Source organism: Heliangelus exortis, chromosome Z, assembly GCF_036169615.1.
Source record: "Heliangelus exortis chromosome Z, bHelExo1.hap1, whole genome shotgun sequence".
NCBI lineage: Eukaryota > Metazoa > Chordata > Aves > Apodiformes > Trochilidae > Heliangelus > Heliangelus exortis.
In genome coordinates this window covers 18,494,363-18,518,074 of record NC_092454.1, presented here as the reverse complement: position 1 = coordinate 18,518,074, position 23,712 = coordinate 18,494,363, and the positions used below count along the sequence as shown (strand labels likewise).

Here is a 23,712-nt window from a genome sequence, read left to right as displayed (position 1 = left end):
AAGTCGAAACAGAAAAGTGCAGAAATGTCAGTCTCCAGCTTTCTGCTTTGCACGTTACAGCAAGGTAGTTAGCTATCCTATGAGGAGAGGCTGAGGGAGCTGGGGCTGTTCAGCCTGGAGAAGAGGAGGCTCAGAGGAGACCTCATCACTCTCTGCAACTACCTGAAAGGAGGGGGTAGCCAGGTGGGGGTTGGTCTCTTTTCCCAGGCAACCCTCAACAAGACAAGAGGGCACGGTCTTAAGTTGTGCCAGGGGAGGTTTAGGTTGGACATTAGAAAGAATTTCTTTACTGAGAGGGTGATCAGACATTGGAATGGGCTGCCCCAGGAAGTAGTGGATTCTCCGTCCCTGGAGATATTTAAAAAGAGACTGGATGTGGCACTCAGTGCCATGGGCTGGGAACTGCAGGGGTAGTGGATCAAGGGTTGGACTTGATGATCTCTGAGGTCCCTTCCAACCCAGCCAATTCTATGATTCTATGATTCTATGCATAAAATTATAACATTACATGATTCATAGTGCTAATGATCTGACTTTATTTTCTGGGATTGTTTGGAGTTTTTACAGCCTAAGACAGTGACCACAAAGGATGACTCTTCTGCTTACTCATATTTGCTTTTGTTTCTCAAGATGTAGTCACAAGCTTCATGCGCTGTCATCAAAGCCTATGTGCTTTAAAAACCATGTCTTGTGGTTAGATAGTGATGGGGAGACCTTATGGTGGAAAATTAACATGAGAAAGCCAAAAAGCTAATTGCTCTGCGAGTGGGTTTTGAAGTGTGAGAACACATGTGAAACATCATTCTGCTACAAACTTCTGACAGAAAACTAAGGAGGACAAAAAAACTCACACTCTATATTGAGCTGTGGTACAATTGAAACAAAATATTGTGGAGCCTATTCTCTGTTCTAGGTGACTAAATACATGGATGTTTGAGAGAGGTGGTAAAAGGTAGCTTTCGCCTAGTTTGATGTATCTACTATTTTGAGCCTACCCAGGATAAATTAGACCCTTTGGGCTTCCTCTGGACCATGGAGGCACAACTTCAGTGAGAATTCAGAAAGACCTGAGAAAAACTGGTGGTGGTTTGTGTTACTGATTTGTACGTGATGAATCTTCAAATACAGGATGCTGTGAGGGCACCCAGAATGAGTTCAGAGCTGTTACCATCTCAAAACCTTCCACACCATTGGAATCCAAACTGAAGCTTCATATTAGTGGCTTGCACAACGATTACTGTAAGTTGATTCCTCCCATGTAGTGTTTTTTGTGGAGACTGGAAATTCTAATGTATGTTTCAAGAAAGGTGGTGAATGTGTATCCGCTTCACATAACATAGAAAATCTGCAGGATATTTGCATCTTTGAAAACTATGTGTCCCAGGATGGAGAGAAGACTGATCAAACCCTAGAATCACTGCTAGCTAATTCTCATGAAGTTTCCTTCAGTTACAGATCTCAATACAACTTTCAGATCATACCAATATACTTCCCTCAGCTTAATTTAAGTTAAATGCTTCAGCCTTCAGTCTTGAATACCTACCAGACAGTCAACAGGGCAGCAGCTTTGTTGAGCAGACTTTTAAATCTCTGATTTTTTAAGACATCAGTGACATTGTTTATGGTTTGGGTGTGAACTAAAATCACACTTATGTCTTCGGTGGTGCAGAGGCAAGAATTACACATGCACAAGTTACACGTGAACTGATGTGGATCTCTGGTCTACAGCAGCAATCACATATTTTAATTCTTCATGAGAATTAATGAACAGCTCTGTATGTGCAAGTGCTTATAATAATCTCTGTGGAGTTTTTTTTTTATATATCCTTGCAAGTGTTAATTTACCTATATGAACAGGACAAAGGTTTGTTTGTATGATTTTCACTGATTATGCATAAGGTGTATTCCAAGACTAACTGCACTAACAAATCTTTGGAAGTGATTTCATAATACTTATTTCTGGCTGCAACAAACAGGACTGTAGTTAAACAGCTGACTGATGGATTCATCTCTTCTTCAGAGTGATTTTAGTTATGAAAATATGTCAGACCTTGACTTCTGGAAACAATCTTCTGTGCTTCAGGAGGCAGGCAGAATCACTTTTAAGGTGCCCTGAATGGACAGCTGAGGATTTCCCTCAGCTGGGAGAAAGTCCTCTGTTGGTACTAAATGACAACGTTTATTTTTATCAACTTCTGACCTACCTGACACAGTGTACTGTTCTGAGGCTATTTGCTGCAGTAACTTGCTTTGCAAGGGTCTGCAGGTGCAATACACACAACATTAGACAGTGGAATCATAATTTCCATCATATACTTGCTGAGCAAGTTCTGGAGGTGAGGAGCAGAATTTCACAGAATCACAGAATGGTTTGGATAGGAAGGGACCCTAAAGATCATCTAGTTTTAGTGCCCTGCATGGACAAGTATACCTCCCTCTAGACCAGATTGCTCCAGACTCGTCTGGCCTGGCCTTGAACACTTCCAGGGATGGGGCATCAACAACTTCTCTGGGCAGCCTGTTCCACTGTCTCACCACCCTCACAGGAAATATGTTTTTCCTAATATCTAATTTAAATCTACCCTCTTCCAGTTTAAATCCATTATCCCTTGTTCTAATGCTACATGCCCTTACAAAAAGTCCCTCCTCAGCTTTCTTGTAGGCCTTCTTCAGGCACTGGAAGGTCACTACAAGGTCTACCTGGAGTTTTTTCTGCAGGCTGAACAATCCCAACTGTCTCAGCCTGTTTTCATAGCAGAGGTACTCAAGTGCCCTGATCATCTTCATAGTCCTCCTCTGGATTTGCTTCAGCAGATCCATGTCCTTCCTGTGTTGGGGGCTCTACAACCCATGTGCTGGATTCCAGATGAGGTCTCATGAGAGCAAGATAGAGGGGCAGAATCACCTCTCTGAACATGCTGGCCATGCTTCTTTTGCTGCAGCCCTAGATATGGCTGACTTTCTGGGCTGGAAGAGCACATTGCTTGCTCTTTTTGAGCTTCTTGTAAACCAGCACTCTGAAGTCCTTCTCAGGCTTTTCTCATTCCTTTTTCAGCCTGTAATTGTGCTTGGAAGTGCCCCAACCCAGCTGCAGAACCTTGGGCCTGTATTTAACTTCTTAAGGCTGGCATGGGCCCACCTCTCAAGACTGTGAGGATCTCTCTGGATGCCATACCTTCCCTCCAGAGTGTTGACCTCACCATACAGCATGGTGTCAACATCAAACTTCCTGAGAGTGCACTGAATCCCACTGTCCATGTTGCCAACAAAGATGTTAAACAGCACCGGTCTCAGTACCAACCTTTGAGGAACATCTCTCGTCACTGGACTCCATTTGGGCACTGTTCACCACAACATTCAGAGTGTGATCATTCAGCCAATTCCTTACCCACTTAGTGGTCTGTCAATTGAGTTAACATCATTCTAACTTAGAAACCAGGATGTCATTCGAGAGAGTGTTGAACTCTTTGCACAGGTCCAGGTAGATGATGTCAGTTGCTTTCCCTTTGTCCACTGACACTGTGACCACATTGTAAACCAATGCCACCAAATTTGTTGGGCATGATTTGCCATGTTGGTTGCCACCAACCATTACCACATTTTCTGTGTGCCCTAGCAGAATCTTCAGGAGGATCTGCTTCATGATCTTGCTGGTCACAGAGGTAAGACTGGCTGGTTTGTAGTTTCCCAGGTCTTCATTTTTTCCCTTTCTGAAAATGGGGATTACGTTCCTCTTTTTTGAGTCAGTGGGAATGTCACCAGACTGCCATGACTTTTCAAATATGATGGAGAGTGGCTTTGCAAACTAGTCTGCCAGCTCCCTCAGGATCTGCAGATGGATCGTGTCAGGTCCCATGGACTTGTGCACTTTCCAGTTCTTTAATGGTCTAAAACCTGCTTTTCTCCTACAGGGGGATGGATATTATTTCTTCCAGTCCCTGCCTTTGCCTTCTGGGACTTGGTCTATGTGGCCAGAGTGCCTGCTGGTGAAGACTGAGGCAAAAATTATTGAGCACATCAGCCTTCTCTGTATCCCTCATGATCCCTTTCTCTTTTGTTTTTGATTTTTGTGGCTTTTTTTTTTTTCCTGTCATATGCAGGGGTAAATGCTAATAACCCAAGGATGTAGCACAGCCTGTAGAATACATACTTTCTCCTGTGTCTCCCTCAGTAGTGAAAGTCACTGTCAAACAAGAGTGTTTCTGGAGTGGTAGGTGTTGGTGCAGGATCCTCAGTTAGAGTGAGTCATTTGACAATCCGAAATACAGGGTGATAGATTAAAAAATCATGTGGGGAAGCTGTAAGTCAGATCCTGCTGTAAAAACATACCAGTCTGTGGAGATTAGTCTTACAAAAAGCTTAGCTTGTTAGAGATACTCTCCATCACATAGGAGGAATACTTGCTAGTAATGGTTTCATAGAAACATCCCTCAAAGTTTTTCTGTAGCTATTTAAAAAAAAGCCTGTGTCCCTAAAACATATTTTCCTCATCTCATTCTATTACCTACATTTTTTTTTTTTTTTGGCAGCAATTTCTAGTAGCTTTCTTCTAGATCTAAACATCCTGGACTGGAGCCCTGAAAAATCTCATTGCTATTGCTGTAGGACCTGCTGCACACATCTGGAATGGAGGAACTCTTCAAGCCATTGCAAGGATTGATTTGAATTCCAGTTCCAAATACATTTCATCCCTGGCTTGGATACAAGAAGGAACTTGCCTTGCAATTGGCACCAGTGATGGAGAAGTGCAAGTACTAGATAATTTACTCTTTTCATTTTTTCCCATTTTTAGCTAAGTGGCTACAGGACAGTTCAATCAGTTCAATGCTGATTTTTTTTTTATTTTGTTTTTTTAGAAAATGAAAGAAAATGGCTAAACTATAGAAGAGCTCTTCTGGAGAGTACTTCCTTGTATCATGTTGAATGATACACCTTACTGAATGGCTTTGTGACATCAAGGGTTATCTATGTGCAGTGAAGCTTTTGAAGCAGTTAAAAAAGCTGATGACTGAATTCAGTTGTCCAGAGACAATCAGATTTTTTTTTTTCACCAGTAAGAGTAATTCTTTCACTGTATTTACTCAACACTGGCTATTTTTTCTTATATCTCTCTTGCTAAGATCACTTGAGTGATCAATGCCTCGAGAGTTCAAGCCAAACTCTCCTTATGGATTCACACGCAAGAATTTTACTTCATTCTGATTATACACATACCTCTCAGCCTGTTATTTTATGGGACATTTCTATTATCAAAAGATTTTTGTGGGACTTCAGCTAGGTAGTGTGGGAACCTGGCTGCTGCAGTTGTGAGTCAGCAATATGAAGGTATTTAAGGCCAGTGGTTTCAAATATGGACTTCCAGCTACTGACATGTAAATAAGGGGATGTGCATTCCCTTCAATATTGTCTGACTTCAGCGTTATTGACACAGGTTCCAAAAACTTGGAGATACTTCTTATCTTATGAAATTAATGAGCTTGAGGTTGTTCATGTTTCAGATCAGAACTGGGCAGTGGCTCACTTGCAAACAAATGAAAATATAATTAAAAATTAATTTTTGTTGTTAAATTTTAATTTCTCATTTTTTTGGGTTGGCAGCTCTGGGACATTGAAACAAAAAAAAAGTTGAGGAATATGTTTGGTCATCTTTCTGTAGTTGGAGCTCTGAGCTGGAATCATTATATTCTGAGCAGGTAAGTGGTATAGTATATTCTCAGAAAGAGTCCTGCTTTTGCTTAGACAAATGTCCCATTTATTTTAGCTATTTCCATCGGCTGTTCTCAAAGGTGATTTATCCAGCTGCTTAGCTTACCAACCATCACAGGAGTTGTGTCGAATCCAAGGGAATTTAGCTTGCCTTTTTGGTCTTTTTTGCTATGCTCCTTCCAGAAAGCTGTGACCACTTGCAGAATTTCGCTATGGAGGCTCTGGCTTTGATTTTGTACAAAGCTTGAACTTGAAATGGTGTTTTCTTCAGTGGGTCTGGACTCCAAAAGTCATAGCCTGCTTGGTACTGGTCAGAGGGTGTGTAGCTAAGACTACCCCTCCACTGAAATCCAGATTGCACCTGTCTTTTCAGTTGCACAGGGAAACAAAGCTGTTAAGAGTTGCACACCCCTCTGTATAGCTGTGGATCTACATGGCCACCTCATTCTTATCCACAGTCCAAGGAAGATTGAAGTGGTTAATCTTTGCTTTGCCAAGGGTGTGTTTTACACTAGCTGCTGAATAGCTTATATTTAGGAATAATGTGAATAATTTTTTTTTCCTCCCACTGTTTCAGATCTTTTACCTAGACTTGAAGGGGCTCAGGGGAGACTTGTTTATGATGTGTGCTTTTGTGGTTTTAAAATCCTATGACAGTCTTCTGTTTTACTTAAAACCAGAAATAATAGTAAGGGTGAACTGACTTTATTATTAAACTGAAAATGAAGCTTTTATCTCTGGATGGGAACACTAAAGATACTGTTATTCTGATTTCACACGATATCTGGTGTTCAATTGTGCTAGATCTGCTGGGTGGAGTGAGGTACAAGGATAGCAGAATAACCAGTTAATAAAATGCTGTTGCTGGAGTAGGTATGCTGGGTGGATTAAATTACAAGAATGCACCTAGAGTATCCTGCCAATGCCAAGTGACATAACCTTATTACAGTAAACAGTGGTTGCAGTTTGTATTTCAGCTTGGCCAAGGAGTGAAAACAACAGAAAGTTAAACTGCAGATCTCTCGAAGTAGAAATTGATGATAAAATTTACCATGAACCTGTCAACTGTAATTGTCATTGAAGATTAGGCTGATAGGTTACTTCTTTTGTAGGTTTGAAACTAACCACTTGATTCTAGTATTTTGGCAGGGTTAAAATACCTGTATAATAAAAAGATGTGGAGTTAATATTTGTTGTTAAAATACGAGCAGCATTCTTACAGTAACTTCACTGTATACAGCTAATGCTTTGGAATCGCATACTAATTTCTGTGGCTAAAAGCAGTCCAACAGCACATCATCATGAACCTGTAAATAAATTTCAGTACCATAAACTAATCTGTCACAAGAATTTTATTGACTTCTCTTTGTCTTTAGCTAAACAGATTCCATCTTCTGTGTCAAAAAAAAAAATAAATTATTTTTGTGCCAACTGGAAAAATGTCCTTTCAGACAGGATTCTCAGAAGCCCAGTTCCTCCCCACTCATAACACTAGAATTACTGAAAACCTTAATAAGGCCAGCAATGGTAATTAAATTCTATTTCTCTTGGTTAGATTTTTTGCCAATTATTTAGTAGGAAAAATCTATATAAATCTTCAGGAGACAAGTGTTTATTCCTTTGCATGTACTGCACATATTCCCAAGTATCTTCATAGGTATTTTTCATAAAGGTGTTCTTGATATTCACTGGAGCACTGCTTGGTTGGAATTTTTCACTCTTTTGTAAAATTCAAGAGCTTGGCAATTCCATAATATTAGAACACTAGGACAGTTTTTCTTGAAATCAGTCAGCTTTGTGCGTGCATTTTTAGAGCTTCCAAATCACTCAACTTTAATATGAAGGTTTTTTAAGAGCCTGTGTGGGAAAGTTTCCAGTCATTATTACCTTAAATTAATCTGTTCCAGCAATATCAGACACCTGTTTCTCAGATACCCAGAAAGATGGTATTGAACATTTTCAGTATCAGCAGAATAGGTGAAATATGACTTTGCAGCAGGAAGTGCTTCTGTTTCATCATAGATTTAATGTCAGTAATATCCTTAGGAGGCCAGGGAAAGAAAATGCACTGCAAGGTATTTTTAGTTTAGCACTACAGTTGATTTGTTAAACCTTTTTCCAGGAGCTAAGCTGTGCTCTCAGGCAGGGTATGTCTTCCTTCATTTGGTAAGACTGGTTCTGCTGTCTGTAGAACCAATTTCCTAACCATTTCCTAACAGACAATTCATGCAAAAGTGTCAAGCTGTGCAGATTTTCTTTTGAGTCTGGAAGTGAGGAGAAAGGGTACAAGGGAAGGGACAGACCCAAAGAACATACTCTTACTTTTAGGAAGCCCTTTCCAGAGCAATTCTGTTTTACATTGTCTCTTTGTTGAACATGTGTGGCTTTGGCAAAAATCATCTTGCAAAACTATTTCTCGTGAATAACAGGAAAGAGTTTATAATAAATGACTTGGCAGCTGAGCATGGTGCAGATTAATGGCATACAATGCAATATATATTCAGTAAAGTTAAAACCATGAGAATGGGTTTTCATTCTCTCCTGCCTGAACTGAGCAGCTGCTTGGATCCTTTCTGTCATCAGACAGCTCTATGGTCAGAATGTGCTTTTAGTGGTTGTTTTTTATTTCCTTGTACTGAAATACTGTTCTACAGACACATTCTACTCTGCTCTGGTTTGCTTCTGGAATTGGCAAGGAAATTTCAGTGTGATGGAGCAGTTTGTCTTCTTTAACATTAAACCCATTCTGTGTTTTCTCACCTGCAGTGGTTCACGACTAGGATCTATTCATCACCACGATGTTTGGGTTGCTCAGCACCATGTTGGTACACTTTGCCAAAGCAAGCAGAGCATTTGCAGCCTGAAATGGTCACTAACCAACCAATTGCTGGCAAGTGGGTCTTGCAATGGCATATTGAATATATGGCCCAGTGACCTTTGTGTGAAATTGCAGTCAAAGCCACTGAAAACCATATCTCATTCTTCAGCAGTTAAGGTATATGGAGAAGTAATGTCTTCTTTTCTGTGTTTACTGTCATGTTATCACAATGTTGATATGGAGAGTTAGGGAATTTTGGAGATTATCTCACTGATTTCTATAAATTTCATCTCCACTGGCTGTGATATGGTTAGTTTTAAGGTTGGTTCTTCTCATTCTAAGTCACAGGTAAGATTACTAGGGCTTTGATCAGGAAATTTCACTGGATTAGTAGGCCTTTGTAACTATAATGTAGTGACATGAGGCAACCAGGTGCCAATAATTGCCAGGTAGTGGGCTTGACCTTGTGTTAAGCCCACCCGTGCCTAATTAGGGCAGGCCCCTACTGCACATGAGCAGGATTAGGGGGCCAATAAAAAGCTCACACCTGGGGAAGCCAGGGGGCTGGTTTAGCCACCTTTGGAGCAGTAGCACTGATCCAGGCTGGTCAGAGCACCATTCATGAGATTCTACTGGGACACCTGGTTGGACCTTGGAGCGCCGCACCCATAGAAGAGGTTCATCTTGCTACATCTGGTGGAGAATGTGGGCATAGACCTCGATCTAGCCCATGCTCAGACGAATCAGAAGGAAGGGAGCCAGTCCGGCGCAAACCAGCATTAGCAGAAAACCCAAGGAGTCGGGTAAGAAGATCCACTACCTTTCCTTCTCTACCACTGATTGACCAAGAAAGAAAAAAGGGAAAGATGGGATTGTCAGCAAGCACCCCTGTTAATGAAAAGCTGGTGACACGGGTGAAGGAGCAAGAACTCTCCCACCCCCCGTCCTCTGCGGCCGCGTGGGAACTCTGGCAGGAGGTCAGCGACCTGTTGGGAAGCCTCCATTCCCAAGAAATGGCAAAAAATGTAACCAGACTAGACGGTACATGGGGGGTGGTGATTAACGCCCTAAAAGAAATAAAAGCTGAGGCGGAAGCTGCCATCACCGCCATTGCAGCACTTCCTTCAACAGCTACAACACCACCACCAGAAGCAGGATCTGGTGTTGTCCCCACAGCATCTCCACTACCCACCCCTCCTCCTCAGGGTGGAGAAACCCAGAAGGCACTATTGGGGCTAAGGGACAACAGTCTTGCCGTTAAGGGCATGACGGGGAAGTCACACCATTCCATAGCCGAGTTCCTGTCAGATATTGGGCCGGAGGAGGAAAAAGAAGCACGTACTCCGAGCACCGAAACAAACGAGACGCCGACAGCCCATGCCCCCGAGATGGGCAGCCCCAGCTGCTGCCTGAAACCACCCCTACTGCCACCTCCCAGCTCAGAAAAAGAGCATGGGAAAGAAGCGGCCACTCCATCAGCTGCACCCATTGGCCTGGAGGACAAAATAAAAGCCCTCCTGGAACAAACAAATCAGGCTATGAAATCTTTAGAAAAAAGGGTGACAGATATGCAACAACGCTCGTCTTTCCATAAATATTGAGACCCACCCACCCTCCCTGGTGATGACGATGAGGACATCCCAACCCCATTGTTACCAAGACAGAACAACCAAGGCATCAAAGGTGCTGTTAAACCCCGTCATCATCCCTGATGATGACGATGAGGACATCCCAACCCTGTTGTTACCAAGACAGAACAACCAAGGCATCAAAGGTGCTGTTAAACCCCGACCTGGAAGATGGTCTGGCCTCATCTGCAATGCCATTCTCAAAGGGGATTGGGAGGCCAGCACCACTGCTTGCCCTGTTCTACACGATAACAACGGGCCACCTCAATTCGAACAGCACAGTTGGAAAACCTTACAACAAGCCAAGAAGACCCTGAGAGAGGGAGGATTAAAATCAGAGAGTGGCCAGGCCGTCCTAGATTGGCTCTTCACTGCCGACACTAATTGCCCCCACGACTGCCGCAATTTGGCCAGGTACCTGCTCACCCCCTCCCACCAGATTGTCTGGGCCAAAGAATGGGAGCGCCTGGCCCAAGTGGAGGCAAATCGCCCTCGAGCACCCGGGGACCCTCTATCAGGGATAACTGCCGAGATGCTCACAGGCTCAGGATGTTACGCAGATGTCCAAGTCCAGCTCCAATTCCCGACTGTGCTCCACCACGTCGCTGCGCACCTAGCCCGCCAAGCCTTCTGTGTGGTCCCAGAACCCACCCCAGTCCCTTCATTTACTACCATCGAGCAAGGGATGAATGAGCCTTTTCAACATTTTGTTGACAGACTCTGGCAATCTATCATGACTCAATCCGAGCTGGGAACAGATCAAAAGGAATCCATGTTCAAGCTGCTGGCGTTTGAAAACGCAAATCCGAGAATGAAGTCACTGTTCTCCACTTTAACAAAAACAGCTGACGTCTTGGAGATGCTAGAGGTAGCTGCCAGGGCCACCTAAACTCAACAAAACAAGGGTATGGCTAATGCCTTTGCTGCCGTCCTGGAACCCGCTCAAAAGCTCCTCGCGGCAGTTGCACAGAAACTAGACAGAAGGGAAAATTGATACAGAAGGAGAAATCGATCAAGAAAATCCACCCCTGTCTGTTTTTGATGTGGAGCCACAGGCCACTCGGCAAGAGTCTGCTCAGCCATGGTGTGGTGTGACCGATGCCCGAGAGATAACCACAACAATCTGGCATGCAGGTCTGCAAAAAACGGAAGGCGCAGCGCGCAAGGTCCCCACACCATGACACGAGTAGCTGGGCCAGCGCTTTACACCAGCTTCCCACCCCAGCCACAAGGGGAAGCCTGGGCATCGATGTGCCCTCAGCAGTAGACATCACCCTCACGAGAACACAGGTACACCGGTTACCGGCTGGAATATATGGACCTATATACCAAGAAAATAGCACGATTGGAGCCTTACTAATGGGCCGTTCTTCCACTGGAGTCGCAGGACTCGTGCTCCCAGGAGTTATAGATGCGGATTATACAGGGGAAATAATGATCACTTGTTTTACATTAACGCCTCCCCTGATAATCAAAGCAGGAACCCGGCTAGCACAACTGGTCCTCCTTCCAAAAATGAATCTGGGAAAGAACACCCCCGTGGCACGAGGCAGTCAAGACTTTGGATCTTCTGGAAGCACTCTGGTAACCTTAGTGCAACAGATGAAGACAAAGCCCATTATAATTGTAAAGTTGACCTCTGGAAAAGAGGTCAAGACCCTTTCCATGATGATGGACACCGGGGCTGATGTTACAATAATCAACCTTAATGTGTGGCCTCGTCATTGGAAACTTATCACTGCCCATGATGCCGTCCAGGGAATAGGTGGTGGTTCCACCCCCCTTCAGGCCCTTGAACCTGTGCAATTACAGTTTCCCGAAGGACAAGCGGTGACCGTATGTCCCTATGTGTTGCCGTTACCAGGACAACTTGGAGGGTTGGTTGGCAGGGAAGTTATCAGCCAACTAGGGGCTGTTCTCTCCATTCCTGAACCCATCCAACCCCCTCAACATTTTTAATAAGGGCCAGACATGCCCTTACATGCAGACATGCCGCCAACTCCCAGACTGCAATGGAAGACAGACACCCCTGTCTGGGTGGAACAGTGGCCCCTATCCAAAGAGCAGCTAGAAATCGCCAACCGTCTGGTAAAGGAACAACTGGACGCAGGACACATCCAGCCGTCTGTCAGCCCTTGGAACACGCCCATCTTCGTGGTTCCAAAGAAGACAGGAAAATGGCGATTACTACACAACTTGCGCAAGGTCAACAACCAGATGGGCGCCCTCCAACCCGGGCTGCCCCTACTTACAATGTTACCCAGAGGCTGGCACCTTCTGGTTATTGACCTCAAGGATTGCTTCTTCACCGTTCCCGTACATCCTGAAGACACGACTCGCTTCGCCTTTACCATCCCATTGATCAACAAAAGCGAACCTGCGAAGCGATACGAATGGGTAGTGTTGCCCCAAGGGATGAGAAATTCCCCAACGATATGCCAAATGTATGTGGCATGGGCACTCTCGCCGATCCAAAAAGAAATGCCGGACACACTAATCTACCACTATATGGATGACATACTGCTTTGCCAGAAAGCCCCGTTCCCTGACAACATTAGTCAGATATTGACCGATCAACTGAAGACAAAAGGATTAATTGTAGCTCCTGAGAAAGTGCAAACACAATCGCCCTGGAGCTACTTAGGGTGGCAAGTCACTCACGCCATGGTGAGACCGCAAAAACTAGAAGTGATCAGCTCGATCAAAACATTGAATGACGCCCAAAAGCTAGTGTGTGAGCTTCAATGGGTTCAACCCATTATAAGACTCACCAACGCAGATATCCACCCCTTTTTGTCACTATTACGGGGCATGCAACCAGGTGCATTAGTGGACTAGACCGATAACCATACCAATGCATTAAAACAGGTCGTCCACAAACTGGCAACCGGCTTTGCAGATCGTCGAGATGCCACCCAAGCCATTGGAGTCTGGGTATGCAACCACCCTTCATTCCCATTCGCACTGCTGTTACAGGATTTCAACTGGCAAAGGAAATAATGGGGAACACCACCATGACAACCAAAGCTCTCCAAAATCGGACTCGATAGCCATCTTGGAATGGTTATTTCCACCCCACACGGCCCAGAAAGGTATCTGGCAACAAACCGAGATAACGGCATTCCTGATATGAAAGGGACGACAACGTTGCCTTGAAGTAGATGGTCGAGAGCCATGATGGATCAGCATCCCTATCAAAACAATTGATTTTGATTGGTTGCTGCAATGCTCTATACCACTACAACTCGCCTTGTTCGAATACTCTGGAGATATCCGTCATGGAGGCCCAAAACACAAGCGCCTGCAGGCCATCAGCCAGTTCCATTGGATAGAACAACCAATTGTTTCAGAGCATCCAGTGCCTGGTATCACCGTGTTCACTGATGCCGGAAAAAGATCGAAAATGGCTGCCTGCGTATGGCAGGATAAGGGGCAGTGGAAGCATTATTTGATTCCGGGCATCAACAAAGACAACTACAGACTCTGGAGCTACTGGCTATCATTTGGGCCTTAACGCAATGGCGACGTGTCCCCCTTAACATCATCTCCGACTCGCAATATGCGGTAGGAGTGGCGAACCGTATCGAGGATGCTCTTATCAAGCCAGTACAAAACCAATGGCTACTGGAACTCTTCCTCACATTACAGCGTGTGCTGAAAATTCGCACACAACCGTGCTGTATCCTTCACATCCGTAGCCATAAAACATCATTAGGCCTAGGGGAAGGAAATGCAAAGGCTGACTCCCTGGTCAGCCTAGGAATGCAGGGTCCCGTAAGTCAGTTCGCAAAGGCTCACAACAGCCGTTCCTTGTTCCACCAAAATGCCAGGGCATTGAAGCGCATGTTTGCAGTTCCATGGGAAGATGCAAAAGGGATTGTTAAAGCATGCCCTCAGTGCACACAATTTGGCCCTGCTCTAGGAGTGGGAGTCAATCCACGCGGGCTGCAAGCAGGAGAGATCTGGCAGATGGATGTCACAGAATGTTCCAGAATTCGGACGACTCAAGTATGTCCACGTAACCATAGACACATTCTCAGGCATGCTTTGGGTGACAGCTCAGACAGGGGAGAAGGGTCTACATGTGGTCCGTCACTTGACCAATTGCTTTGCTGTCATGGGGGTCCCTCAAGTAGTAAAAACTGGCAATGTGCCTGCTTATATAGGCAGAAAGGTCATGCAGTTTCTTGCTGCTTGGGGAGTAAAACACATTACAGGGATCCCTCACTCATCTACAGGCCAGGCGATAGTGGAAAGAGCCAATTGCACCCTGAAGACATATCTACAAAAGCAAAAAGACAGCAAAGACATGGACGCACAGATGCGGCTTAGCAAAGTGCTTTTTACACTGAACTTTCTCAGCCTAAGCCACGATTCCCAAAAACCCCCCGTTACTCCATTATTTGTCCCAGAAAATCAACCACATGCTGGAAATCCAAATCAATTACAAGGATCCATCTACAGGTCAGTGGGTAGCGCCCAAGCCGCTACTGTTTACTGGAAGAGGTTATAGCTGTGTCTCCACAGACTCCGGACCTCTTTGGGTACCCAGTAAATGAACATGCCCTGCTGCGACCAGATCATTAATGGACAATGATGCATCATCCAGCAGCTCAAACTGAATAACCTTGGTGATACTTTTGAACTTCATATATTTTTTGTCTTCCTTAGGGAAAAAAAAAAAAAAAGGAGGAATTGTCATTTTTTGTTGTATTTGTGTTTAATATGTACTTATTTTTGTGTTTATTATGTACTTATTACAGTTGTCACGATAGTTCTTCACAAAAAAAAAAAACCAAAAAAAAAAACCAAAAAAAAAAAAAAGGGAAGGGGGGAGAATGTAGTGACATGAGGCAACCAGGTGCCAATAATTGCCAGGTAGTGGGCTTGACCTCGTGTTAAGCCCACCTGTGCCTAATTAGGGCAGGCCCCTACTGCACATGAGCAGGATTAGGGGGGCCAATAAAAAGCTCACACCTGGGGAAGCCAGGGGGCTGGTTTAGCCACCTTTGGAGCAGTAGCACTGATCCAGGCTGGTCAGAGCACCATTCATGAGATTCTACTGGGAGACCCGGTTGGACCTTGGAGTGCCGCATCCATAGAAGAGGTTCATCTTGCTACACTGTAATGCCAAATAGAAATAAAATCAACAGTCTTCTGGGCTGTTTTGCACAGAGAACTTGGGTGGTACAGTACTTACAAGTTAACAAACAAGATATTTCAATTTTTAAATTTTTTTTAAAAATCCAATGCTGAAATGATTTTTGTGTCATTATTGTTTGTCATTGCTTTTAGCAAAAAATCCAAAGTGAGAAACTGGGAATGAGACAACTTGGATTCTTCATCTTTATGAAGTTCTAATCTGTGTGGGACAGAGGATATGTATCACCAATAAGAAGCAGGGTAGTCCAGCATTTGTAAGCAATTTATCCTTCTAGAAAAATCTGAGACTGGCCTGAAGCTCTGCTGTTAAAGAGAAGGTTATTGAAATAGGTGAAATTCAATTTGTAGTAGCATTTCTTCAGGTAGAGTCTAGGCATCAGCATATCTTGGAAATATCTCAGAAGAAACTAAGCCCTGTAAGCCATATTGCTTACACTTCTGTGATGTTAATTTAGGCAGTAAGGCTGTATTCTGTAGGGTTCTTCTTAGTTCCAAGGTGTGAACCTGTGGCCTGTGAAGGGCAAGCAGGGTAACCACAGTTTTATGAAAATACGTGGGACAGCGTAGGCTGCTGTGAAGCAATAGCAAAGAGAGCAGCACTTGAAGTTTTGGGATTTTGCACTGCTATGTGTGTGCACAGAGGAAGAGCATGGTGTAGAAGGAAAAAAGGCGAAGATACATTCTGGGTACTTGTTGCAGTTAATTTTTCCAATTAAGCTTTTAAGCAAATCTACTAATCTTTCAGGTAACCTCCTGGTCTGTTTTGGCATCTGTGGTTTATGGGTTGTTTTTTTTGTTTGTTTGATTGTTTTATTTAGGCTATGAGCTGGTGTCCTTGGCAGACCAAAGTCCTTGCTACAGAGGGTGGAATGAAAGATGGGATTTTGCGTGTCTGGGACATTAATAATGAGAAAATCATCCAAAGTACAGCTTCAGATTCTCAGGTGAAATGATGAAATGTCTGCATGTTTAGGCTATGCTCTTCTTGTATAGCTGTGCTCATCTGGCAGACTCCCACTATCTTTGAAGGTGGTCAGAGGAGCAGCAGGATTTTCTCCATGTGCAGTAGTGATACATTCAGCACTGCAATGTGTGATTGGACTCAGAAATGGTTTGTTGTTCCTCATTCACTGCTTCTGTCTCCACACAGAAGTGATTGAAGAGGATATATATATAATGCTGCTTGTTTGTGCTGCTTTTCTTTCCTTAACCCTGCTCAGCCAGACACTTGTCATCTTTTCCACATTGGCAATAAGTTTTGGCTAAAACCCTCAATGTGGAGAGAATGGTGAGAAGTTCCCGGAGTGCTGGGGTGAGAGGAGTTTTAAGAGTCAGAGTTCAAACATCCATCTTGAAAGTTTGAATATTAGGAGACAGAAGAACAGATTTTCTGCTGAGTAAAGCAGCATAGCTGCTGGTTCTTCTGGAGCTTTGACAGCTTAGATGAGGATGTATTTGAAGGGTTTTGGTTTTATACTGACAGGCTATTATGTTTATGTATAACAAGGCAGCTGTACTTCAGAGAGAGCATTGTGAGGAATGAGATGACCCTTCTAAATAAGTAAATATTCTGTTGGGACTGTTCCTCAGTAGCTTTTTTAAACACTGATGATAACATTTCAAATCTACTGAACAGTGCATGTTGAACACTCTTTGAAAACTAACATAGAATTTTAAATTGCAATAGATTTGTTCCTTGCTCTGGTTACCCAAAATCAGTGAGCTGATAACTGGACAAGGCCTTCCTGGAAATCAGATGAAAATATGGAAGTATCCCATGTTTACCAATTCATCAGAACTACATGGCAAGTATTTCAGTTACTAGTCTGAACTTTCAGTTAACTATCTGTCTCATCAGTGTGTTTTTGCAAGTGCATATATTTTACACTTATATAAAATAGAAATAAAAGAGCAGTCACATACACATCCACTTTCTGACTACATATATAGCATTCATGTGCTCAATTCTCATTCATGAGATCGTAAAGTTTGACTTAATAAGAAAATAATGTAAGTTATATCTGTAAAATTCCATGGTTTTAGTGATAGGATTCTTTCCTATAGTTTCTAAGGCTATCCCAGGGGCACAATGTTGATTTCCACTTCTCTCAATGGCTTACTAGGTGTGGGCTGAATATGCTAATGGTAGTTTGCCTCCAATATATACTGGGTTCATCAGTATATAACTCAGTTTAGATGTAGATCTTCAGTTTTGCGGCTCATCATGGGAGAATACTGAAGCAGTGTCCTAATTATGTTTGAAATCAGTGTGTTATTTAGAGCTGTCTGGATTTTAATAAGTTTGGCTATGAAGCAATGCAGTGCAGCATGTTTTCCTTGTACTGTGTTGTCAGCTAGAGAAAGTGGGGTTTCCTTGCAGCTCCGTGGACTGTGGGCTACACTACACATGAAAGCTGTTCATGCTATTAAGCCTTGTTCCCAATGCTAGCTGTCACTCCTGTCCATTAAGTTTTACTTGTTTCACTGTTAACTGAAGTGATCCAATAGGAGGATCTGAAGTTAAAAGAAAAACCAAATTATTTGAACACTGTCTGCTTTTAAACAAGTATGGTTGGTCTTTCACGCTCATTGACAAGACAGGGCCAAAGAAGCTCTGGATTTTCATTCTGACAGCTTATATTTGGAAATAATTTTTTATATACTATTTCTACTTTTGAAGGCATTTGCTATGTTCTTGATTTGTTAAATCCCACATATACTGGGGTGCTGTCCTTGGGCCAGCAGCTTGGGTGAAACCAAGGACTTGGCTTCAACACTAGTGTATAAGAGGAAGACACAGGAGAGTCAAAACAGAGGGCTAGAAGGGAGTGGGCAGCAGGGCTGTGTATGGATCTGATTACACGTTGTCCTTGTATAATGCTGCTCGTTTGTGCTGCTTTTCTTTCCTTACCCCTGCTCATTTATGTGTAGCTCTGAAGGTCCTGCGATGTTCTGAGAAATGATCTGGAGTTATGTGATCATTAGTCTTAGCTGCGCTAGCTTGAGGTTTCTCAAATCTTTGTAAGTCTTTAGCCATACTATTTGAAATGAAACCTAGATTTGCTCTTGAGAATAGCATATGGTGTAAAACATTTACCATCTAAATCAAATACACTGGTAATTTGGTGAGACTGGAGGGTTACTTATCATCCTGTTTCCTATTCAGTTTATTTGTCTGAAAGAGAAACTAATTTTCGTGAACAAAAAGACCAGATAATTGTTACATAGATGTGTTCCTGCTTATGAAGACTTTTATTACCTTACTGTAAGCAATTTAATGTTGAAAGAAATTGTCAATGTGTCAACATATGTTCAGAAAAAATACTGTGCTGGATGATAGTGAGATCATTATCAGTGAGCCTCAGATACCCTTACCAACATGAGTTCTACACCCAAAAATTGAACAAAATCAGAACTGAATCTCTGTTTAATCGTCCTTCAAAATGCTGGAGACCTCAGCTGACAATGTAGCACTGTCAAGTTACTGCTGAGTACTTTAGTAATTGAGGTTGTATGTTACAAGGCATATTCAGAAAAGAACAACACCTGAAATAGCTCTGAGTGCATTTTTAAAATAATCGTGGTAAAACATTTAGAGTAATTTACTAGATAAAAAAGATTAACTTTGTGTAATGCCCTCCCTTTAGAAAAGTTTTTGTAGATCAAGAAAAACATACAATCAAATTATGTAATTGCTTTGAAATGTATTTGAATGTCATCTTGAAACAGTGAAATAAAACCCTACCCCTCTCCTTTCAGAAAACGTGGAAATAAATAATTTAAACTCTCCTGTTTTTTCCCTATTCCTGTTTACATCTTTTTTCTAAAACTATTAATCAGATTTTGATGAGCAGTGTGGGTAGTTCCAGGTGCCTTCAAAGTTTATCTCTAGCTCTTCCTTCAAATCATTACAGACACTGTATAGAGACTGTGTAAAGAATTCACTGAATTGTAAACTCATGGTCTTAAATAGTGACAAAGATCATGTACCATTCAATAATTTGAAAAGGAGCAAAGCATGAAAATTAATCTCTGCTGAAATAATTTAGTGGTTTTGTCAATATTCTCTTCACCAACTTTAGGTGGACACATGTTATTTCGAACTAGAGAAGAGCTATCTACACTGAGTTCATGGAGAACTCAGATGCAGATGATGGGAGCACATAGGTCACCTGCATTCATTCAACCGGGTCACTCAAGCCAACCAATCCTTCATACTTCCACACTTCTTTCAGGATGTGGTTCATTTGTCTGTTTTAGATGAGATACACTGTATCTCAGAAGTTTCTTTTTTCCTCCTTGGGTCACTCTTCAGCTATATAATAACTCACCCAAACAGACAAGCTAATGGCCGGTAACTCAGAGTGAAAAGGCTTCTAATTTCTCATGCTCCTGTGTACCTGAAAACTCATGGTTTACTTCATGCTAGATCTTACAGAAGAGCAGATATAAGTACAGGTCTCAACAGTGTTGGTTTAATACCGGACTCTTCTTTCCTTTCAAATTCAGTTGCTTCTATTGAGGAACATAATTGTATAACTAGGTTAATGAGTTTTGTATGTCTTTTGTGCTGCTAGACTGGGGTAGCTCTTGGCATTCAGTGTCCGGCTCCCAGATTTACAACAGCTACAGATAAACTTTATACGGAATTCCAATAAATTATTTGGTGGGATCAGTGTTAAAAGATCTCCTCAACAGTAATAACTGAGCAGCTGGAGATATGATCTCGTGATGGTTGGATCAGCTGCAAACTCTGTCTACAAGGTATGTAGAACCAGATGGGAAAACTTGGCAGTGAGACACAGTACCAAACACAGATGGGACTGATGTTGTAAATACAGTGAAGAATCAAGAGTTCAAGTTCATTGTTCTCCTTTGACAGAAATGTCTTCTCAGTGTGGTACAGTCGTGGCAGTTGAAGCCTGGTCCCTGATAAGAAGATAGATACTGCCTTCAACTCTTTCTTAATGTGAAAATCATCAATAGATAATGCTAGCTCCACACATTCTTTGCAGCATTTTGAGCTGCTATATTAAAAGTGTTGGTGGGGATGGTGAAAGTCGCTGCCATAATCAATGTAGAACTCTAATTTATCTTTGCATGCTTTGTGTGCATTTTGGTTCACAGGTCACAAAGGGAGAGTCCTGCATATAGCTCTGAGCCCAAATCAGAGCAGGCTCTTTTCTGTCACAGCTGATGGGACAGCTCGTCTGTGGAAGTGCCTGGAGTGTGAGGAGAGCAAGCACAGCAGCAAGGCTTTTTCTAGCGGTTCTCTAAGCTCATTCTTGTGACTTCTTTTCCTTAAAAGCAAGTGATTAAATGTACTTATGCCATTCAATAATTCAAAATATTTGTGTGTAACTTCCAATGGAAACATGGCAAAAAGTGGTAAAATTTTTTCAAGAGAAAGCAAATTTCCCCATTGGTCCTTCATGTGAAATCTTAGTAGTTTGTTTTGCTTATCCTAGCAGTAATAGAAATGTTCTACTGCTGGAGAAACCCACCATATTTATTTTCATTAAACTAGTAAGCATGGAGGAAATCCACTTTGTGTTAAGTTACAGCATAAATTCTTAGGTCCTGCTTTTAGTTGTGATATTTGTAAGTAATTTTACATCATCTTAATGTCCCCGTTGAGAACCACATACCAGCTCATGGAAATTGTTTTGAATCATTCAAAGGCTAGGATCAGTAGAGACCGGTGCAGGGTACTGTATTGGTCTATCTATTACATCATAGTACAAAATCTGTCTAAATATTTCTAGAGATCTAGGTTAAATAAAATGATTTACTGGAAGTTCTTTATTGTTTTTATAGTGATAATTATAGCCACTTTAATTAGAAAACTGTCTTTATACGGTTTTGAATTGTTTCCTATCTGCAAATCCACCTAGTGTATTTTACAATGATTGAAATATAAATGCTAATTCTACTGTTTTGTATAATTATGTAATCAACTGATTAATAAGCCAGATGGACATAGTCATAGAAAATGTATAGGAGAACAGCAGAGGAGCAGGCCTGCATTGGATAGAGGAGTGTTGTGAATTCCCTGGCACTCACTGACCCTAAAGAAGAACAAAGAGTTGTAAATAATTTAAGGAATTTGCCATCTGGACAATGTTATGTCCTGGTACCAGGTGCCTCTGGTGGGAATGGGTAGATAAGGTTTTATGTTACTAGGAAGAGCACTTTGAGGTGCAAATTGTAGATCAATCAATAGATATCGGGATACTATATAAGTGTAACAGACCACACAATAAATGATTCTGATTGTGCATAGCAACTGGGGTCTGTGCCTTCATGTCTTCTGTCAAAAATGTTGTTTGGATCAAACACAACAGTTAGTTCATTTGTTCCTTCATTGTACCAGTTTAGTTCTGAGTGTCAGCAAACCTGGCAGCTTTCTCTCTCATGAATTTTATTTAGTAAATAAAACTGTGAGCACAAGGACCCAACTTCTTGGACTTTAACAGACATTTGCCTGTGTAAGACTTGTGCACTGTCAGCAGGTAAGGATGACTTTTCAGATGCTATTCAGATGCAGCTCCGTAGAGCTACTTAAAGTATGTTATAACCACAGACTTTGCTTTCATTATTTGAGAGCTTTACTATCATTATTAGGAATGAAGAGAGGCAAGGATTAAGTATTCACTTTTGCTCTTGTATATTAAGAGACCTGTGAGCTTGGAAAATCATATTGTTCAGACTTTTTCTTTTCTGCTGGAAAATTTTGTTTCATTAACTGGGGGACAATGGTAGATTAGGGGACTAGAGCAGTGTCAAATCATGGAAATTTAAGGTGTGATCAAATTATGAAAAGAGAGAAGCAAGGTTAACAGGGGCACAAATATATCTGGAAAGGAATGTGAAACTCTCATGTTTTTGTTCTTACAATTTTTAAAACCTCATCTTCTGCTTTTTATAAATCCCATGGTTGCTAATTTAGTCCTGAAATGTTAAGACCACTCATGCTTTTTACCTCATAAGGTGTGAACTTAAATCTGCTACTAAGCTGCTGGTTTCTGACATCATCTTGTCTGGTCTTCAGAATAGGTAAAAAGATAGGATTGTTGATTATCAGTTGAGAAATGCCTAGTGAGAAGCTTGTGTCTCAGAACTTAGACTATGCCTGTCTTCTCATATGAGCATGTGTAGTAGCAGCTTTTATCAAACATTCAAATCTGATTTAAATAATCAAAATAGTGTTTTAAATAATTCAAGTTTTTTAAAATGTTAGAAGTATTTTTTCTCTTTTGAATGTAAAAAAAAAAAAAAAAAAAAAAAAAAGCAGTTAAATAAGTCTCTTGTATCTTTTTTATTTTTCTAGAAGTTTTCTCTTTCCTTTGATGATACCTAAAGGCTGTTGTATAAGAAGGCCAGGTATAAGAAGAGATTTATAACACAGAATTACCTAAATGGGGGGCTGTGGTGGGAAGGAGCTTGTCAGTATGGAAGCTAAGCACATTTTGTTGGATGTTTAACTATCAAAATAAGAAAATATATTTCTTGCAGACTGAGAAGTGCTCGTTTATTGGAAAATTGTGCTTGTTTGTTATTGAGTGGTGAAGCTGTATTGCCATAGAAGCATTTTAAAATAATATCTAAAAGTGACAATATCTAAAAGTTGCTGATTTCAGTAAAACTAATGAATAGCCCATAAATGTGAGAGAATCTTGTATATTCTTGCAAGAATCTTGTGACTTGCAGTTCTATTCCATTACCATGTCTGAGAAAGCATTTAAGCATGCATTTAAATTCCAGACTTTTATTAATATGGAGTGAAGCTTAACATGTACTTGAGTGACTTTTCTGGATGTGCTTCTTTTTTAGATAAGATCCTTTACTCTCAGTTTCTTTCACATAGCACACATTGGTCTTTCTGTAATAGGATTGTGAGGACTTGAGTAGGCAGCATGATTCTGCTCCATTAATCTTCTGCTGAATACTTACAGGTATAGAGTGGCTAAAAGTAGGTTTTTTTCTTCTGTAGCTGTCTTATTCTGCCAGTGCAAAGGTCTTAACATACAAAGTCTTGGGCAAAATACAAAATCCTGACTTCCTCCCAGTAGAAAATGGCATATTTTTAGTTCATTTTCTGCTTTATGACAAGCACATTATTCAGGCCCAGACTGGCACCTTTGTTCTGTATACACTAAAGGCTGAATCTCCAGGGGTGGCACAGGATTAAATAAAATTTTACTTGCCAAAACTCAAGTCCTTTCCAAGGTGGAGCACTAGATATCATACGGAATCCAAAACTTCAAGACAAGAAGGATTTTTACAAGAGGAAAAACTCCATTGCAGATAAATAGCGTGTGTCTTCCCAGGTATACTGATATGACAAAGTGGTTGTCTGTCTGTAATGCAATGAAGTGTATTAAAAAAACTCAGTCT

At 41.7% G+C, this 23,712-nt stretch overlaps 1 protein-coding gene across 1 annotated transcript in view; it reads left to right on the top strand.

The window, feature by feature from the left end:
* CDC20B (cell division cycle 20B) overlaps positions 1 to 22,485 on the top strand; it is a 31,046-nt gene extending 8,561 nt beyond the window's left edge. Inside the window, 8 exon segments of the mRNA XM_071730732.1 lie at positions 1,103 to 1,239; positions 4,554 to 4,576; positions 4,578 to 4,751; positions 5,599 to 5,693; positions 8,473 to 8,701; positions 16,134 to 16,259; positions 17,003 to 17,120; positions 20,443 to 22,485. Coding sequence (XP_071586833.1) covers positions 1,103 to 1,239; positions 4,554 to 4,576; positions 4,578 to 4,751; positions 5,599 to 5,693; positions 8,473 to 8,701; positions 16,134 to 16,259; positions 17,003 to 17,120; positions 20,443 to 20,606 — 1,066 coding nt within the window. The 3' untranslated portion in view covers positions 20,607 to 22,485.
* Positions 22,486 to 23,712: the final 1,227 nt, after the last annotated feature.